The sequence below is a fragment of the Phaenicophaeus curvirostris genome, chromosome 6, assembly GCF_032191515.1.
Source record: "Phaenicophaeus curvirostris isolate KB17595 chromosome 6, BPBGC_Pcur_1.0, whole genome shotgun sequence".
NCBI lineage: Eukaryota > Metazoa > Chordata > Aves > Cuculiformes > Cuculidae > Phaenicophaeus > Phaenicophaeus curvirostris.
In genome coordinates, this window is record NC_091397.1 from 57,224,544 (window position 1) to 57,242,441 (window position 17,898).

At 50.8% G+C, this 17,898-nt stretch overlaps 1 protein-coding gene across 1 annotated transcript; it reads left to right on the top strand.

Annotated features, from left to right (window-relative positions):
* The first annotated feature begins 14,478 nt into the window (after positions 1–14,478).
* SP8 (Sp8 transcription factor) lies at positions 14,479–17,077 on the top strand. Its single transcript, XM_069859077.1, has 2 exons — positions 14,479–14,665; positions 15,584–17,077. The coding sequence occupies exons 1-2, from the start codon at positions 14,645–14,647 to the stop codon at positions 17,075–17,077; spliced, it is 1,515 nt and encodes a 504-aa protein (XP_069715178.1). The 5' UTR covers positions 14,479–14,644.
* The last annotated feature ends 821 nt before the right edge of the window (positions 17,078–17,898 follow it).

Genomic DNA, 17,898 nt, shown 5'->3' on the forward strand with positions numbered 1-17,898 from the left:
GTGCTGGGTCCAGCCCTGTTCAATGTCTTCATCAATGACCTGGATGAAGGCATCGAATGCACCCTTAGCAAGTTTGCGGACGACACTAAGCTGGGTGGAAGTGTCGATCTGCTGGAGGGTAGGGAGGCTCTGCAAAGGGATCTGAACAGGCTGGACCGCTGGGCAGAGTCCAATGGCATGAGGTTTAACAAGGCCAAATGCCGGGTCCTTCACTTGGGGCACAACAACCCTATGCAGTGCTATAGACTGGGAGAAGTCTGTCTAGAAAGCTGCCTGGAGGAGAGGGACCTGGGGGTGTTGGTTGACAGCCGACTGAATATGAGCCAGCAGTGGCCCAGGTGGCCAAGAAGGCCAATGGCATCTTGGCTTGTATCAGAAACGGTGTGACCAGCAGGTCCAGGGAGGTTATCCTCCCTCTGTACTCGGCACTGGTGAGACCGCTCCTCGAATCCTGTGTTCAGTTCTGGGCCCCTCACCACAAGAAGGATGTTGAGGCTCTGGAGAGAGTCCAGAGAAGAGCAACAAAGCTGGTGAGGGGGCTGGAGAACAGGCCTTATGAGGAGCAGCTGAGAGAGCTGGGGGTGTTTAGCCTGGAGAAGAGGAGGCTGAGGGGTGACCTCATTGCTCTCTACAACTACCTGAAAGGACGTTGTAGAGAGGAGGGTGCTGGCCTCTTCTCCCAAGTGACAGGGGACAGGACAAGAGGGAATGGCCTCAAGCTCCGACAGGGGAGGTTTAGGCTAGACGTTAGGAAAAAATTCTTTACAGAAAGGGTCATTGGGCACTGGAACAGGCTGCCCAGGGAGGGGGTTGAGTCACCTTCCCTGGAGGTGTTCAAGGCACGGGTGGACGAGGTGCTGAGGGACATGGTTTAGTGTTTGGTAGGAACGGTTGGACTCGATGATCCGGTGGGTCTCTTCCAACCTGGTTATTCTGTGATTCTGTGATTCTGTGATTAGCTAAATTATGTGATGAAAAAAAAAATAATCCCGCAATATAGAAATCGGGGTAATCATATTTCTCTCGCTTCAGACAGAGGGTGCTCACCCAAGCAACAAAATTGCCTGGGGGAGCAAGGACTGGGCTGGAGAGAGTGACTCACTGCCCAAGGTCAACTCCCTTCTACATTCTAGCACAGAGGAAAATGTATTGGAGCAGGTTTGGAGCAACGCAGTGAGTGAGATTTACAGTCTTCAGCATGTTAGATTCTCAATGGGACCAAGGAAACAGCAAGAGGACACCTACTGGAGTAGCTCCCATAGGCTAATTGTCAAGCTGTGTTATAGCACGGATGCTAAAGAGTCCAGGAAGCCAGCATGTTGTACTCTGCAATCCAAGCAGAGAATTGATTAGAGACAGTTGCCCAAATATCAGGTGCTTCAATATTGTTCAGTTGTATGTAGATCAGGGTAACCATGTTAACACCTCTTTGTTTAACAAATTGTGAAAACATTCCTTTGAAGGTATGTTGATCCAAAGCACAAACTACATGACATAAGAGATATGGAATTTAAGTGTGATTCCTTTTCACAAGACAAAGACAAATGCTTTGAGTCACTTCAGTGCCTATAGACTCATCAAACTCTCCCTAAGCTTGTTAACTTTCAGGATCTGCCTCCCAGAAAAAGTTTGGGGGAGGTACTTAGTCAAACTATCCCCAAGGCTAGCTACAATGTCAATATCTCTTGCAATTTTATAGTGAGTGTCACAGTATTTGGTGTTTTTCCCAAGCTTCGGGTCCCAGAACAACACACTCTTGCAAAATTCTCAGCTCTCATTCAAAATGCTCACAAAAAAACCAAATTTGATTCCACAGTGTCTCACAAAAAAAAAGGCTTAAAATGAGTCTACAGCCCAAACTCACAAACCAGAAAGAAAATGCAAATTATTTAAACTGTATCACCTCATGAGAAGGCCATGCAGAATTGGCAACCATTTGCCTTCTATTACGAAGACCAGGGAAATTCCTATACACACTGAGCTGGAGAAAATTTACTGGGATTATTTCTATTGGAAAATGAAATTTACAGCCCAGTGTTGACTTTGTTTAATTCATAATAAGACAGGCAACAGGACTGTCTTTTCTGAGGAATGAGAGAAGACCAGCAACTAATTCAGTTACGTGTTGCTTCCTCCAGCAGACACATGCAGGAAGATACCTTTGGGCGGTCTAGCTATTCCCCTTCCTTTAAGCTGCTATTCTTTTGACTAAAACCTTCCCTCCTGCACTGAGTATCAGATTCCAACACTAGGGAGAGAGAGGAGCAGGGCTCTATAGCTGAGGAAACACCCAATCAATTGTTGTCTTCAAAAATCTGGGGTCCTAGAGGAAGGTGAGTATTTTGCTCCATGCAGGGCAGAGACATGTTTCATATGTAGATGGAAACAAACAGGAAATTGAAGGTGTTGTTTTGTTCCTGATCCAGAGAGACTGGAAGAAAAGGTGGAGTTTGTCATTCATTAATGTCTCCTTTTGTGCAGATTTTCCTAGTTCTGGGGAAGGGGTTCTGACTTCTGTGATAGAGGCTATGGACTCAAGCTGGTTCTTCTATCTGTAAATAGTAAACACCAATAACAATTTTTTATTCGCTCTTTAAGTGCAGGTTTGGGCATCATTTTTTGCAATTGGTCATGATATGTTAAGGTCTTCCTTCTATGATATGACACGGTCATATACGATATGATGCCGTCCAGTAAGGTCTCATTGTTCTAGCAACTGTAAATTCATTGAGATTAGACTGGCATTTCAGTGGAAAACATAATTTGTTTATTTTTATTTAGAAAACTTCAGATGGATCAAGACCAGCCTTACTGAGAAACTCCGTCCTTCGTGCTGCCTTTCTTCTGTGTCCAAGATCAGCAGACATACAGTAAGCAGAGCTCCTGAATCTAAGTAGGACCTGACAGTGTCACTGGGCTGTTGTTTCAGTGGCAGTATGGATGTAAGCCGAATCAAACTCACCATGTAACTGCAGCCCAACTGTCACCATGCATGTGACAGGCAGCCTGGCAGCCTAACACAGAATCACAGAATCACAGAATAACCAGGTTGGAAGAGACCCACCGGATCACCGAGTCCAACCGTTCCTATCAAACACTAAACCATGTCCCTCAGCACCTCATCCACCCGTGCCTTAAACACCTCCAGGGAAGGGGACTCAACCACCTCCCTGGGCAGCCTGTTCCAGTGCCCAATGACCCTTTCTGTAAAGAATTTTTTCCTCACGTCTAGCCTAAACCTCCCCTGGCAGAGCTTGAGGCCATTCCCTCTTGTCCTGTCCCCTGTCACTTGGAAGAAGAGGCCAGCACCCTCCTCTCTACAACCTCCTTTCAGGTAGTTGTAGAGAGCAATGAGGTCTCCCCTCAGCCTCCTCTTCTCCAGGCTAAACAACCCCAGCTCTCTCAGCCGCTCCTTCCGATTGTGGATTCCCCTGGACAGCAGGGCTGCATTTCACAGTGCCTAAACCTCTCTGAGCATTTTGCACCTTATGATGCACCTGTTGGAAGAGGATAGTATATTTAACTCAATAAACAACCTCAATTTATGTTCTGCTTGGGATTTTTTTTTTCCTTCTGACTAATTTGCTGGATATTAAACCAAAGAACTGATGAGGTTATGTGTTCAAACATTTCTTTTACATGGTGACATATTCTTCCCGGCCTCTTCTATCCTCTTCCCTTCCTTGCCCTCCTCTTCCCTCTCTCCTCTGCTCCATACAGGCATATTTCAAAAGATGCCTTTTTTAACTTGTGAGGAATAAGTTAATTTACATCCCTTGTTCTCATCTTCATCCAGTAGAACTCCCAACCTGCAAGAACAAGTATTTTCTGCTTTACAGTCATGTATACATCTGCAATTCACATGCCCATGTGCCACATGCCTAGGTATAAATTATTGCTAAGCACTTGAACTTCAATTAAAATGTGTTTTATTAATAAATGCTGGTTCAATCTAAGCTAATTAGACATTAAAAAAAAAAACCACATTACAGGATTGGAATTCCAAAGACCTTTCAAACTGCAAATTCAACTATTTGAGCAGTGGGAAAACAATACAATTACATGCAAGGGCTCATACAGACTTGCTTAATGCATAATGAATACATTGACCAAATACTCAGTCCTCCTACCTCTCTATCCCAGAAGTATCTGAAAGGAAGAGGACAGCTGTAGTCTTCCCGATTTTGGGCCACAGCAGAGAATGGGATGACAGATGTTGAGCTATTCTTTAAGCACAGGCGGGAACTCCTCTCCATCAAACAAAGAAGCTTGACAGTCTCAGAGCCCAGTTTATTTGTATAAAAAGGCCAGCTGCTTCTTTAACAGGTGAAGGCAGTGTTCCTAGCATAACAGAAAGTAGATGAATAAATTAATAACTACTAACATGAAGTTATCTCTGAATGATTCTGTTGAAACAGTAATTCCATCAAAAAAAAAAAAAGTAGCAAGCATAGACTTGATGTCAGTTTTCCCTAAGGAATGAAATGTGTCTTTACTACTGAATGTACCAGGTTCTTAAATTCGTACTTGAAGCTGTCCCCAAGTTTTGTGCAATAGCTAGTTAATACTTACTGCTACCATATATGAAAGTCTGCCTACAACCTATATAAAAAAGAACTTTATATTTTCTGCCTTATGGGTGATTTTTCTTTCACTGGCAACCGATTTCTCATTTACCAGTGAACGGATTTTAGTCATTTCAGAAAATCTGTTTAGCCATTCAGTTTCTCTTTTATCTACTTTTAATATAACAGGATACAAACGTATTTAAGAAGTAGTTCTTTACAGTACTTTTCGACTACTCCTTAAGAATGTCTAAGGGAAAAAGAATTTATCCTGCAAAAAGCAGAAGTGGATTTTGAAAGGCTGTATGCAGACTGCGCATACAGACAAATTGTAGAATCATCAAATGCTTTGCGTTGGGAGGGATCTTTACAGGTAACCTAGTCCATCCCCACCCCTCTGGAGCGAGCAGGGGCGTCTTTAACTAGATCAAGTTTCTCAGAGCCCTGTCAGCCTTGGCTTTGCAACCATTTACCAATCACTAACCCATGTCCCTCAGCGCCTCGTCCACCCATCCCTTAAACACCTCCAGGGAAGGTGATTCACACACCTCCCTGGGCAGCCTGTTCCAGTGCCCAATGACCCTTTCTGTGAAGAATTTTTTCCTAATGTCCACCCTAAACCTCCCCTGGCGGAGCTTGAGGCCGTTCCCTCTCGTCCCGTCCCCTGTCACTTGGGAGAAGAGCCCAGCTCCCTCCTCTCCACAACCTCCTTTCAGGTAGTTGTAGAGAGCAATGAGGTCTCCCCTCAGCCTCCTCTTCTCCAGGCTAAACACCCCCAGCTCTCTCAGCCTCCCACTAGCTCAGGCTACCCAAGGCTCCACCCAACCCGGCCTTGAACCCCTCCAGGGATGGGGCAGCCACAGCTTCCCTGGGCAACTTGTTCCAGTGCCTCACCACTCTCATAGTGAAGAAATTCTCCCTTATGTCTAGTCTAAACCTGCCGCTCTCCAGTTTATACCCATTGCCCCTACTCCTATCACTACAAAGCTTTGTAAACAGTCCCTCCCCAGCTTTCTTGTAGGTCTCCTTCAGGTACTGGATTCTTGTATGGATTAGTTGTTAGACAATGAGCTAAATATACCAGGGACAATGGTGTTAGCCTCTCTTTGTCCAGGTCTAAGTGCTCTGCATCCACCAGATCTAAAATGTTAGCATCCGTGCTTGCTTTGGAGCTGGGTTCCCAAACTCTGCGCTGCCATCACCACCACAGCCATTTCAAGAGGCCGCATTGCACTCCTCGTCCAGCAGAGCACTTCCCCTTCATTTCTAGACCAATGTTTTTCTCCAGTTAGTCGTGGCAGAAATGCTGGCTCCAAAGGCCGGCTGAAGTTGTTCAGCTTTCTGCTGGTTTAAATCAAATCTGTCTGTTAACAGTTGCCAGGTACACAAGGCATGCTCTTGATGGATGTTGCAAGAAACAGAGCAGTGATTCCTACCCAAAAAGCTGCATGTCTGGAGTTCTGGTGGAGAATGACTCTTCTGAGACATTTTTGGGGCATTTCAAGCCAACAAAGAAAAAAAAAGAAACAACAAAAAAGCCAAACTCAAATAAACCCAGTCATAGGTAAAACATGCTAGACTTTCAACATGAAAACACAAGATCTTATCCCACTCGTCGCATGGTTCCTGCAATTTTTTTCTAGCTCCCACTAGGGCTGTAGTCTCTCCATCAGTTCCTCCATCATTCTCCTCCATCAGTTCATGTGTGTCAGGAGTGCAGAGATGTTTGTGTTCAACAAGCTTAAAATCAGTGAAAAATACGTCCACCATGAGTGTGAGCAGATTGAGATCAAGGAGAACATCACACATGCTAAACATTCTGGACAGCTGCATGCAGAGTAACGTACCAGCTGGGAGAAAACTGCTTTGGCAACACTAGCTGTGTTCCCCCCAAGCACAAGCCCAGTAGTCCCCAAGTAACAGGGAAAAGAAGTGAACCTCTTGATGAAAATATTGAATGTCATACTTCTAATCCACAAGTACTAGATGCAGTCCAATGAACGCACACCACACCGAGCTGTTCTGAAAAATTGGAGCCCCTTGGGTTTTTTTAGGAATTGGCAGGCACATGATTCATTCTTGAAGATGTGAACAGTCTTTTACAACAGAAGAAAAATGTGTCATGGATAAGGAGGTGTTGCCAGCCCATCTCTTCGTGAGCAACTGGATTTATGATGTGGAGAAGAGCCAGGAGAATTTGCTAAGGTGGTCCGGATCCCTGTACAAAAGTGACACAGACCATGAGGGACAAAGAAACGCTGGGTAGCAGGATCGGATCCCTCGGGCTCAGCCAACCCTGGCCAGGGGCTCCCCAGGAGCGTTTCGGGGGGGGAGATGCGTTTCCTTTGCCAGGCTACAGAAACGGAGAGGCTGGGGAAGCCTTCACTTCTCACGCCCCTCATCTGCGTTCCCCTCGGCCATCGCCTTCTTTTAAAACACTTCTGTACGTACCACTCGGCTTCTCTGAATCGCCTTTGAAGAGCCGCTGCGGCAGCATTTTATTGCCGTATAATGCACTGAGGAAAAAAAATAGAAGGGGCTCATTATTGTGCTTGATAAACATAGGAAAAGCACATGCCTGACCTTTCATTTGTACAATTAATTGTTCCAGCAGAAAGAAAATTAGTCTTAATCGTGCACAGCTTCCTAGAGGATCAGCTGTGTGTGCCCCTCTGCACTCAGGGAAATCGCTGCGAAGTTTTCCTGAAGGCTTTTACTTTCCACTAAGGTAGGAAAAAGAATAAAAGAGGATGGCTGTAGCCCCGCAGACACCAATTCTCCCCGCAAAGAGAAAGAATACTGAACTACAGTCCTGTTTAAGCAACCTGGAGCGTTTCCTCCCCTTCTGGAGAACGGACTGTTTCTCGTGCGCTGTTTAGAGCCTACAGTAAGGAAATATTTTATAACACGCAATCAAACCCCGCTGCAGAGTTGAAGAGGTAGCCCCCAGCAGCACCTTAAACCCGCGCTCTGAATTTAGCTGCCAAACCACGTTGGTGGTCGCGGTGGGGAACGAGCCTTCCCAAGCCCCGCGCTGGGATCCAAACAGCGATCGGTCTGCGGGCTCCGAAGGGGCTAAGTCACCGCGTCCTCACGCAGGAGCCTCGGCATCCCAAGCCCCGCTCGGGAAATCAGCCTCTTCGGGCCGTGACCGGGGGCACCGGCCGCGGGGAGCGGGGGGCCGGGGCGCAGGGTGGGTGGTCGCGGGACGGACCCAATCCCTCTGCGCGCACGGACGGTCCCGCTGGCCCCAGAGAGCCGGAGCCCGCGGGGGAATGAAGTTTTACTTCTTTTCGACCCGCCGGAGGAGTCCTTTTGTCCGGCTCCGGCCGATGATTAATCACCCCCGGGCGCTGCTCCTGCCCCCGGGAGGCGGGGGGCTCAGTCCCCGGGGGGCGAGGGGATCGGGCCCGGCCCGTGTGGCCGGTGACATCCCCTCCCGAGAGCGTCACCGTCTGAAACGCGCGATTTTTAATCTCTAAATCACAAAGAGACACGTTCTGTGCTCCTTAATAGAGCACAACGCCCATTGACTTCTCTCCCATTGACTTCAATGGGAGTTTCGCCCCATTAAGGGCTGCAGAATTTGGCCTAAACTGACCGCAATAATTTTGCTGCCGGTAATGGAGCTTCAAAGCCGTCTCTAATTAGCCGGCGAGCAAGAATCGTTAAACACGTTGTACAATTCGTGTGTGGGGCTGCGGAACGGCTGAGCCGTCCTGCTCAGACCTGGAGAAGCTCGGGAACTGTGTTCGGATGGAATTGCAGCTTCTGCGGGGAGAACTTGGGGACAAGGGTGTCCAAGGGGCCGCTTCATTTCTGCTGGTAGCTTGGGAGCAGGAGGAAAGGAAGCTCTGAAAAGTTTGATATACACTCAGCTTCCCCCCCTCCTTCAAAACTTCATTTAAAAGAATCACAGTATATGCGGCTTCTACTTATTCTGCTTATCATACTTACCTACTTGCTTATATTCTACTTATCATAGATAATCTTAATTATTTGCGTTTATCCATGACTCGGAGCACTTCCAACGAGTGATGCTGAATCTCGGAGTGTCTCCGAGCAGTGAGTAGCTGTAGTTTGGGCTGGGATGAGTTTCTCCACCACCTGACACCTTCAAGTCTAGATTTCTGACTAGCAGTTTTCTCAGAACGGGGTGGGGTGGGAGTGGGTAGAGAGACACGACAAGAACAGACTCAATGCGCTTTACCTGAATTCAGCTGTAAGGGCACTTTCATTACACTAGGCGCTTGTCGTCTGTGGGCACGATCTCCTTGCTGAAAGTCCAGCAGCGTGAAGAAACATCTCGCAAAGATTGTTGTTTAATAGCGTAATTCTTAGGGGCTTAGACACGTGCGTATAATCCCCTGCAGACTGACGGTTATCTGGAAATTTTAATTTGGAAAACAACATTTGCCTCTTGAGATAAATTGTTCGACCAGTGAGAATGGTGCAAGGGCTTTCAATCCTTCAACGTGAAATGCAGCAAGAAAAAAAAAAACAAACACAATTTTTAAATAGCAGGAACTGCTGAGGCAATTCCGTAAAATCTTCTCAAAGGACTAACCCACACGAGAAGGAAAAATGCCCAAAATCTCTAGGCGTGCCTAGTATATTAGTCATCTATATTTTTAAAAATGGGCTCGGAAGTTTTGGTCAGTGTTCTAGGCAAAATATGCTCAACAGATGATAGTGGAGATGCAGCCAGAAAACAACTCCAGCTATTTAAACTGCCAAATGAGACATAAAGCCGCATTGTAAAAATCATCTGGAAAACAGGTTTTCCTATTGAAGTCGCTATGTGTTAATTACTGTGATCTGGAAGAGCTCTGTATCTAAACGCCTGGAAGCCGACTTTCACCCCGCATATGTAAATGAAGAAAGTGCTGAATCTAAGCCAGAGGGTTCATGTTCGGATTCATTTCCGTGCATGCCTAGACATTAATATGTGTTCATGTAGGGTTCGTACAGTACGAGGTGTTATTTCCTTATAAAGAAACACCAGGTCTCGCTTTCCATTCTCCTTACAAAATTATTCGCATTATTTATGCTACATTGAGCGATCTAATTTCTTCGTGATAGTCAGCTAATTGCTCTGGCAGGTAATTAGAAGCGGTTTACAACGCAAAGGGCTTTTGCGGTGCCCCTCGGATTATTAAGTTGCTCTGTAAATTATACCATATTTGCCGAAGAGAGGGAGGGGGAAGGGGCTGAAGATCTTTTGAGAAGTTCTTTTCCTGTGATCAGAGCTGAAACGCGTCCCCGTCCCCACCAACCCTTAAAAAAATAGGGGGGGGGGGGGGGGAGGCGGGGGGGGCTCTTCCAGGGCTCGGAGTCGAATTATTCTCAAGCACGCGATCTGAAGCCCATTTTGTTCGTGCTCACTGGTCCAGAATAACTTGGCCATAATGGCCGGGAATGGGCCAGGTCTGCAGCGAGCTTCCTGCAATATCCAGCAGGCATGTGGGAAAAGAATGGCTTAAATGGGGACATCTGTTCACTGCTGCTCATCTCGCTCCCGCGGCCAGGTCGGGTTCAGAGAAGAACCTGTTCTCCACCTTGTCTCCTTCCCGCTGCTCGCCCACCTCCCCTCCCTCTCCAGTCAAGTTAATAAGGCTGCTGGGAGGGGTCGGGGGGATGGGGGGGGGGGGGCAGGAAGGGGGTGACCTAATTGCTCTGCCATACAGGCAAATAGCGACAGGGAAAGGTGGCAGCTACATTGTAAGCGGAACAGTAAATATATCAATATTAGGGTCTCTCGAGTCACAGTGCAGGAGTTCTGAATTCAAGAGAAGGCTGCGGTGCACACCGAGTGCGCCCACCGGCGTGGGCAAAACCTTCCTGCCTCAGTGCTCTCAAGATACGTCTTTGCCGGAGGACCAAGGATGCTTCCACCTCGCAAGCAAAAGGGTTTTTAGATTGTTGGCTGATTGTTGGGTTTTGTAGCTTTTTTTGGTTTTTTTGTGGTTTTTTTTTTTTTTTTTTTCCAGATTGACACTTCTGTGCGGTTGGCATAACATATAAATAAATAAATGCATACATACATGCTTGGAAACCTTTCCTTTTCGTCTATGTTCGCTGCAGGCTAGGAATTTGGGTGCTGTAGGATTTGTACATGCGAGTGTCTATCACACCCACACACTCACGTCCGCGCACACATACACGCGGGCGCATGTGTGTGTGTATATATATATATATATATATTTGTGTGTTTGTATATAAATAATACGTATCTCGGGACACGACCCAGCTCCAGGCAGGCTATCTGATGGGAACGTCCTGCCTCACACACCGATTTTTCAGACGTTTACCGTGTCTTGTTATCCGTTTGTAAAGCTCGTACAACGATTTGAACGCATGTGTGGTTCAACCACGGGACCCAGAGCAGCTCCTAGATTATTTGTAATTAAACACAATTCCCAAAGTAACATTTATCTTCCTGAAACGGCGATTGCAATTGTCAACCGTCTGGAGGAGACGCGGGGTAATCTGGAAGCATTACCTCCTCTCCTAACGGAGCAGGATGAAAAGAAATCGATACCGCCGAGAAGAAGAATTTAGTAGTTTTTAAGTGTGAGCGGTGCCCGGGAGAAAGTGATAGATAATAGGAACAACAGAAAGCGGTTTAAACAAATCTATTCGAGGAAGGACGGAGGCGGCTGCTCCTCCAGCGCCTCCCGGTACTTACATGAGCGCCCAGGACCCACCGATGCGTGCTCAGCCACAACATCTCGGGAAGGGGTGGGAGGGAGGGCGGGGGGCAAGGAAAAACAGGGGAGAAAAGGAGGAGATGCGGATCGGATCTGGGCGCTCACCGGCAGTGTAAACAGGGTGAGCGTGGAGGTGCCTCTCCCCAGGCTAATCTAATTACAGGGACCTTTCAGAGGCGCAGCCAGCTTGTTTCCTTTCCTTTCCTTTTTTCTTTTTTTTTTTTTTTTTTTGACACAGGCCCAGGCAAATAACTAAGTGCCCAAAGACATGGATGTGAATCCCCTCCGAGCAGGTCGGGATGTGCCCTGCCCAAAGCGGCTCAGCGATCAGCCCGGGTTGGACGGGGCAGCGGGGTTTGCGGGTACCTGGAACGGCCACGGTCCCACCGGTGGGTGGAATAACGTCAGTAACCGACATAGCGATAGGGAGCCGCGCACACGCCCCGGGGGCTCGATTCCGAGCCCCGGGCACCGAAACTACCCGCTGAGGCGGTGGGAGAAACGTAAAATCACGGGGTAAATCACGTCCGCGCAGAGGTGTGAACGGAGCTTAAAGAACGACATGGATCGGTCTTTTTTCGCTGGTGGCTGTTGTTCCACTTACATGCTATTCCCCTTTTTCCTCTCCCCGTCTAAGCCGAGCCCTGTGCGCCTAGAGAGCCGGCTTTCATCCCCCGGTCAATCCCTCAGGTGGCAGTTTTCAGGTGCAGGAGGCAGGCGGAGGGGACACCCCCCGGTGGGGAAACTCGGGGAGGGGACGGAGCGGCTCCCAGAGCCCGGGAGGGGCGAGGCCCCCATCCAGCGGCTTTACCCCCTGCGCACCGGGGGAGCGGGGCTGGGAGCCGCTGGATGTGGAGGAGCCAAGGTCTCGTCCTCCCGGGACGCTGGCAGGGCGAGGGGAGGCGTGAGGTGGGTCAGGATCTAACGCCTGTGCCCGTCAATTGGCGCACGGGAGGCACGGGATGCGCTCCCTTCCCTAATTCAACGCACGGCGCGGTCAGCGGTCGGTTTAATCTTTCCAGCTACGCTCTTTCGAATCGTTTCCCCAAAGAGAAATCTCCCCCTGACACCTCGGGAGATCTGCCTGCAGACAGACAAGGAGCCCTGGAAGAGCGGTCCGTCCATTCCTCACTCTGCCCACCAGCCGCAGCTCAGGTTTTCTCCAAGGAAAATTCCCCCCCTCCTCCCGCAAAGGTTAAGCGACAGCTACCCTTGTGGTTCAAGCTCCAAGATCGCTAATGTACATTGTAGGCACAAGATGTTAGGTAGACTCGAGCAAGTTGTTCCCAGGATGTAAATTAGGTCCCAAAAGCTGTTGTCCAAATCGAAGAAACAGAGAAATTAATCTGGGAGACTATCCATCATAGCCTGTAATAAAGGGAGCGACATGGATGAGACAGATGATATGATTAAGGAGCTGTGGTCGTTTTAATTAACTTTTTGCTGTCCTGTAATGATCAAACTGGTCAACAGACCCGGTCAATAAGCATGTTAATATCAAACAAATAAAACCAGGGATGATTAAAAACCTCCTGGTTTATTAAATTTGAAATTCAAATGAAATTTATGCTGCAGATGCATACAGAATGCTAATAGATTTTAGCTTTATTGAGAGTGGATCCCACAGGTTTTCAAGAAACAGCACGAACATTTATCTACTCCCGTACATTAAACTTCAAATGGGGAAAAAAAAAAAGTTTTAATTAATTTCGGGAAAAGCTCTCCTTTCTGGCTCTCCACCCCCCACCCCCACCTGCATTTTATGTGCTGCACCCTTAAGTGCAGTGGTCAATAACGCAAACGCAAACAAAATCGTAAGCTTCTTTAAATCCTTTGCCCAGCAGGCAATGTATACAAAGAGGGAAGGTTACAGATGTTTCCGTGGAGAATTCAGAAAAGATCATCTCGCCGCTCTCAAAGTTCAGAAGGTTCTGCTTTTCCAGTCTCAGGGAAATTATCAGAGCAGCAGGAGGATGCCACTGACAGGAGTTTTGTGATTTCTGTTCGATTCTGGTGTATTTGCCTCTTTTCCTCCCCCACTTTCGAGTCCCCTTGTAAAGTCTCCCACGACTATTTTTTACAACGAGTTTTTCATGCTTCCCAACACGGTCCTTTTTAAAGGAAGAGCGCGCTGGAAATTAAGGACTTTCGGCCCCGAATCAAAAGAGCCAGGGCAAGCATGGGGACAAACAAACACGAAAAAGATCAAGGAAGGGCACGTTTCCCCCGGGCAGACAAGTGCAGACAAAATACGGATGCGAATGGAAGATGCAGCCGGCGAGACTCTCCTAAAAAGAGATATATCACCAACGCCTTCTCCTTCCCCGATGGAGAGCAAAGTCCCTCGGACTTTCTGGGGCTGAAAGGAACGCGTGTCGATCTCTTTACCTAACCTGGCACACCACAAAATGCGATTTTCTGTTCCCCTAAAATGTAACGATCACGATGCTTGTTTTGCTCTTACGCTTTCTGATCTACGTCTTAATAGTTCCTCCCCACCTCCCGCAGATAAAAAGTTAATAAGCATTCATCCAAGGGAGTATCTCTGGGAAAGGTTCTTCCCCTCTGATAGTATTGATTAAATTAAACCCGAAATTTAAACAAGCGTGCGTTAGGTCTGTAAAATGAATATCATTACAGAAGGAGACCAAAGCAGGGAAGTTAATTCTTTTTTTATTTGTTAAACGGAGTTCCCTCCTTCCCCCCACCCCTTCCTCCTCCTGGGCTGGCCTGTCACGCCTTCTCCACAGGCTAAAATCACTCAGAGCAGCTCACGGAGAGAAACGAGACATTTACGGTAACCACCAGCCTTCAGAGAAAGCAAAGCAGTTCATTAATTGACTTTCAAAGTATGACGATGCGCCTTACTCGATCGATAGGGATGACGGACAGTCCGTACCCCCCCCACCCCACCCACCCCCGGCGCGGGACGGGGGTCAAAAATCGAGAGGGGGAAATAAAAGAGCCCCCAGCAAGCGCTGCGTGAAAACTGAGGGGGAAGGGAGGGAGGAGGAGGATGGAGAAGAGGATGAGCGGGTGGGACACGCAGGAGCTGCGCTCGGGGACCGATTTCAGTGCCACTCGGAGACGTGAATGCGTGAGGGCATCAGCGTCGTCGAGCCCCGCAGCCGAACGGCTGCGGGGCTCGACGACGCTGATGACCTCACGGATTCACGTCTCGAAGCTGCGGGTCCAGGGATTGGCTGTCGGCTTCTCAGCGGCACTTCAAAGCCGGCGAGGGAGCTACAATTGTTGGTGGAAGGGGCGGACCCGATCATTGTATTGCACACCTCTAAAAAAAAAACCACGCTGCCTCTGATTTATCAATATAAAAAAGATCCTCTGAGAGGAGGAGGGCACTTTTGTGGGATGGCAACTTCGCTTCTAGGGGTGAGTCGAAGGGGTTTTTTTTTTTTTTTTCTCTCGCGCTGGTTTAATTAGTTGCTTTTTATTGTCGGTTGGAGGGGGTTAAAATAACCCCTGTCTTGACCGGGGCTATCAGTCTCCTCTATTCAGCTTTTTCTCTCTCTCTCTCTTTTTTTTTTTTTTTTTTTTAACTTAAGTACAAGTGAGTTTAGGAGAAAAGAAAGCCGAGAGGGGGAAAAGGGGGCAGAGTCACTTTTCAGTGAGCAGGAAAAGGTTTTAAGGGCATTTGTAGAAACAACCCACAGCGCCTGGGCTGTGCTGTTCCTGTGCCCCCGGAGAAGTGGCCTTTCTTCTTTACATGTGACTGGAAGGAAAAAAAAAACAAAAACCAAACCCAACCACCAAACCCAGCACTATCGTTTTTTTTTTCGTGTGCAATTTCTAATTCGCAACAGATTGCGGCTTTTTATTTCCCTTTTAAAATAACCCAGCCCGCCGTGTCCAGCAGGTAGGTTGAATTTGTGTATATATACGTATGTTAAATTTATATACCTATTTAATTATCGTACGTAGACGAGGCTTTTTTAAGGAAGCGGTTTTTTTTTTTTAATTTTAAAGATAAATTTGATAATTCCATATTTAAGAAAACAGCTTGGTTTGAGGGACGGGGACCGGCGGCGTCCCGGGGAAAAGGCTGAACCGGGGGCATCTTTAAAGCTCCGCAACTTTCCCCCCCTCCTTCTCTTCCCCCCCCCCCCCCTCTTTTTTTAACCCTTCCGAGCTCCTCGGCGGGAGGAGGGTCGGAGGGTGAGAGAAGCTCCCGGAGGCGCTGGGGCTGGAGGCTCCTCCCGCGGGAGCCGCGGACCCGGGGCGGCGGGGGCTGCTCGGTCCCCGCTCGGTCCCTGACGCCGCCGGGGCGGCCTGTCCCCTCTGTGCCCGCAGGAGGAACCGCGGGTAGGCTCCACGCCGCTGGCGATGCTCGCCGCCACCTGCAACAAGATCGGCAGCCCCAGCCCCTCGCCGTCCGCCCTCTCGGACGGCGCGTCCTCCTTCGGCAAAGGCTTCCACCCCTGGAAACGCTCCTCCTCCTCGTCGTCCTCGTCCTCCTCGGCCGGCGGCTGCGGCGCCGCGGGCTCCGGCCTCCCGGGCTTCGGCGTGGCGGGCGCGGCGCGGAGCGGCTCCTCGGCGGCGGCGGCGGCGGCGGCTGCGGCGGCGGCGGCGGCCGCGCTCGTCACGGACTCGTTCGGCTGCGGCGGCTCGCCGGGCTCCAGCGCCTTCTCCCTCACCTCCAGCGGCGCGGCGGCCGCCAGCTCGCCCTTCGCCAACGACTACTCGGTGTTCCAGGCGCCGGGCGGCGGCGGGGGCGGCGGAGGAGGCGGCGGGGGCGGCGGAGGCGGCGGCGGCGGCGGCGCGGCGGCGGGCCAGGAGGCGGCGGCGCACCAGCCCGTCTTCATCTCCAAGGTGCACACGTCGGTGGAGGGGCTGCAGGGCATCTACCCGCGGGTGGGCATGGCGCACCCCTACGAGTCGTGGTTCAAGCCCTCGCACCCGGGGCTGGGCGCCGGCGAGGTGGGCTCGGCGGGCGCCTCCAGCTGGTGGGACGTGGGCGCCGGCTGGATCGACGTGCAGAGCCCCAACGGGGCGGCCGGGCTGCCCGGCTCGCTGCACCCGGCGGCCGGCGGGCTGCAGGCCTCGCTCCACTCGCCGCTCGGCGGCTACAACTCGGATTACTCCGCCCTGGGCCACTCGGCCTTCGGCGGCGGCGCCTCCTCGCACCTCCTCAGCCCCGCCGGGCAGCACCTCATGGACGGATTTAAACCCGTGCTGCCCGGCTCCTACCCGGACTCGGCCCCCTCGCCGCTGGCCGGCGCCGGGGGCTCCATGCTGGCCGGCGGCCCCGCCGCGCCGCTCGCCGCCTCGCCGCGCTCCTCCGCCCGCCGCTACTCGGGCCGCGCCACCTGCGACTGCCCCAACTGCCAGGAGGCCGAGCGGCTCGGGCCCGCGGGGGCCAGCCTGCGGCGCAAGGGGCTGCACAGCTGCCACATCCCCGGCTGCGGCAAGGTGTACGGCAAGACGTCGCACCTCAAGGCGCACCTGCGCTGGCACACGGGCGAGCGGCCCTTCGTCTGCAACTGGCTCTTCTGCGGCAAGCGCTTCACCCGCTCCGACGAGCTGCAGCGGCACCTGCGGACCCACACGGGCGAGAAGCGCTTCGCCTGCCCCGTCTGCAACAAGCGCTTCATGCGCAGCGACCACCTCAGCAAGCACGTCAAGACCCACAGCGGCCCCGGCGGCGGCGCCGGAGGCCCCGGCGGCCCCGGCCCCAAGAAGGGCAGCGACACCGACAGCGAGCACAGCGCGGCCGGCAGCCCCCCCTGCCCCTCCCCGGAGCTGCTGCCGCCCCCCGAGCCCGGGCACCGCAACGGGATGGAGTGACGGGCGGGGGCGCGGACACGTAAGTAACCGGCGCGGCTCCGCCGCCCGCCCGGAGCCTCCCCCGGGGGAGCCGCCCGCCCCGTCGAGCAAGCCCCGCGGCCGCCTCCCGGCCCCATAACCCCTCCCCGGTCGCCTTCAGTGCGGAAAACACCCCCCCCCGCGTTCCCTCCCGCTCGCCCGCCGGTAGCGCCGGTGCCGCCGCAGCCCCGGAGGGACGGGACGGGGCGTTATCCCCGCCCGGCACCGCGCGGAGGCTCCGAGCCGCCGCTCCCCGGGGCCCGAGAGGCGCGGCGGGGCCCTCCCCTCCCTCCTTTGTAATTTTAACAAGTCGTTTCCCTCCCCGAGCCCAAATTTCGTTGCGTTTCTCTAATCCCCGTTTGATGGCGAAACGAGAATAATTGGGTTGAGACTCGTCTATTTTTTAACTCCGACGAGCGAAGCGCCCCGGGTTTCGAGCGAAGCGGTAGTGCCGATGCCAAAAAGGGAGGTCGGGTTGGAGGAGGGGGGGACAGGAAAATAAAATATTTGTAAAATACGCCTGAACCTATAGGTTTGTACAACTGGAGAATCGTTCTAGATTAGCTAACAATTGAATATAACTCCACCAAGGTATCGGTGTGAGCTGCAGTTGTCCAGGAGACGATTTTGTATAGTATTTTTCTTGTAAATTACTTCCAGTAAATATTTGAAAATATATTGAAGTACACTTGAGCTTTTTTTTTTTTTTTTAAAAAAAAAATTATTTCTTTTCCTGTCACGAGAAAGCATCATTGTTGCAGTCCTGGTTCACTGCTTCTTTTTCTCTGGACTCCTTCCTCGAA

What these genes read in the sequence shown, in the direction of transcription:
- SP8 (XM_069859077.1), top strand. Translation starts at nt 14,645, where the DNA reads ATGGCAACTTCGCTTCTAGGG. An exon ending in TGGCAACTTCGCTTCTAGGG is followed by an intron (nt 14,666 to 15,583) that starts GTGAGTCGAAGG and finishes CTGTGCCCGCAG; the next exon opens with GAGGAACCGCGGGTAGGCTC.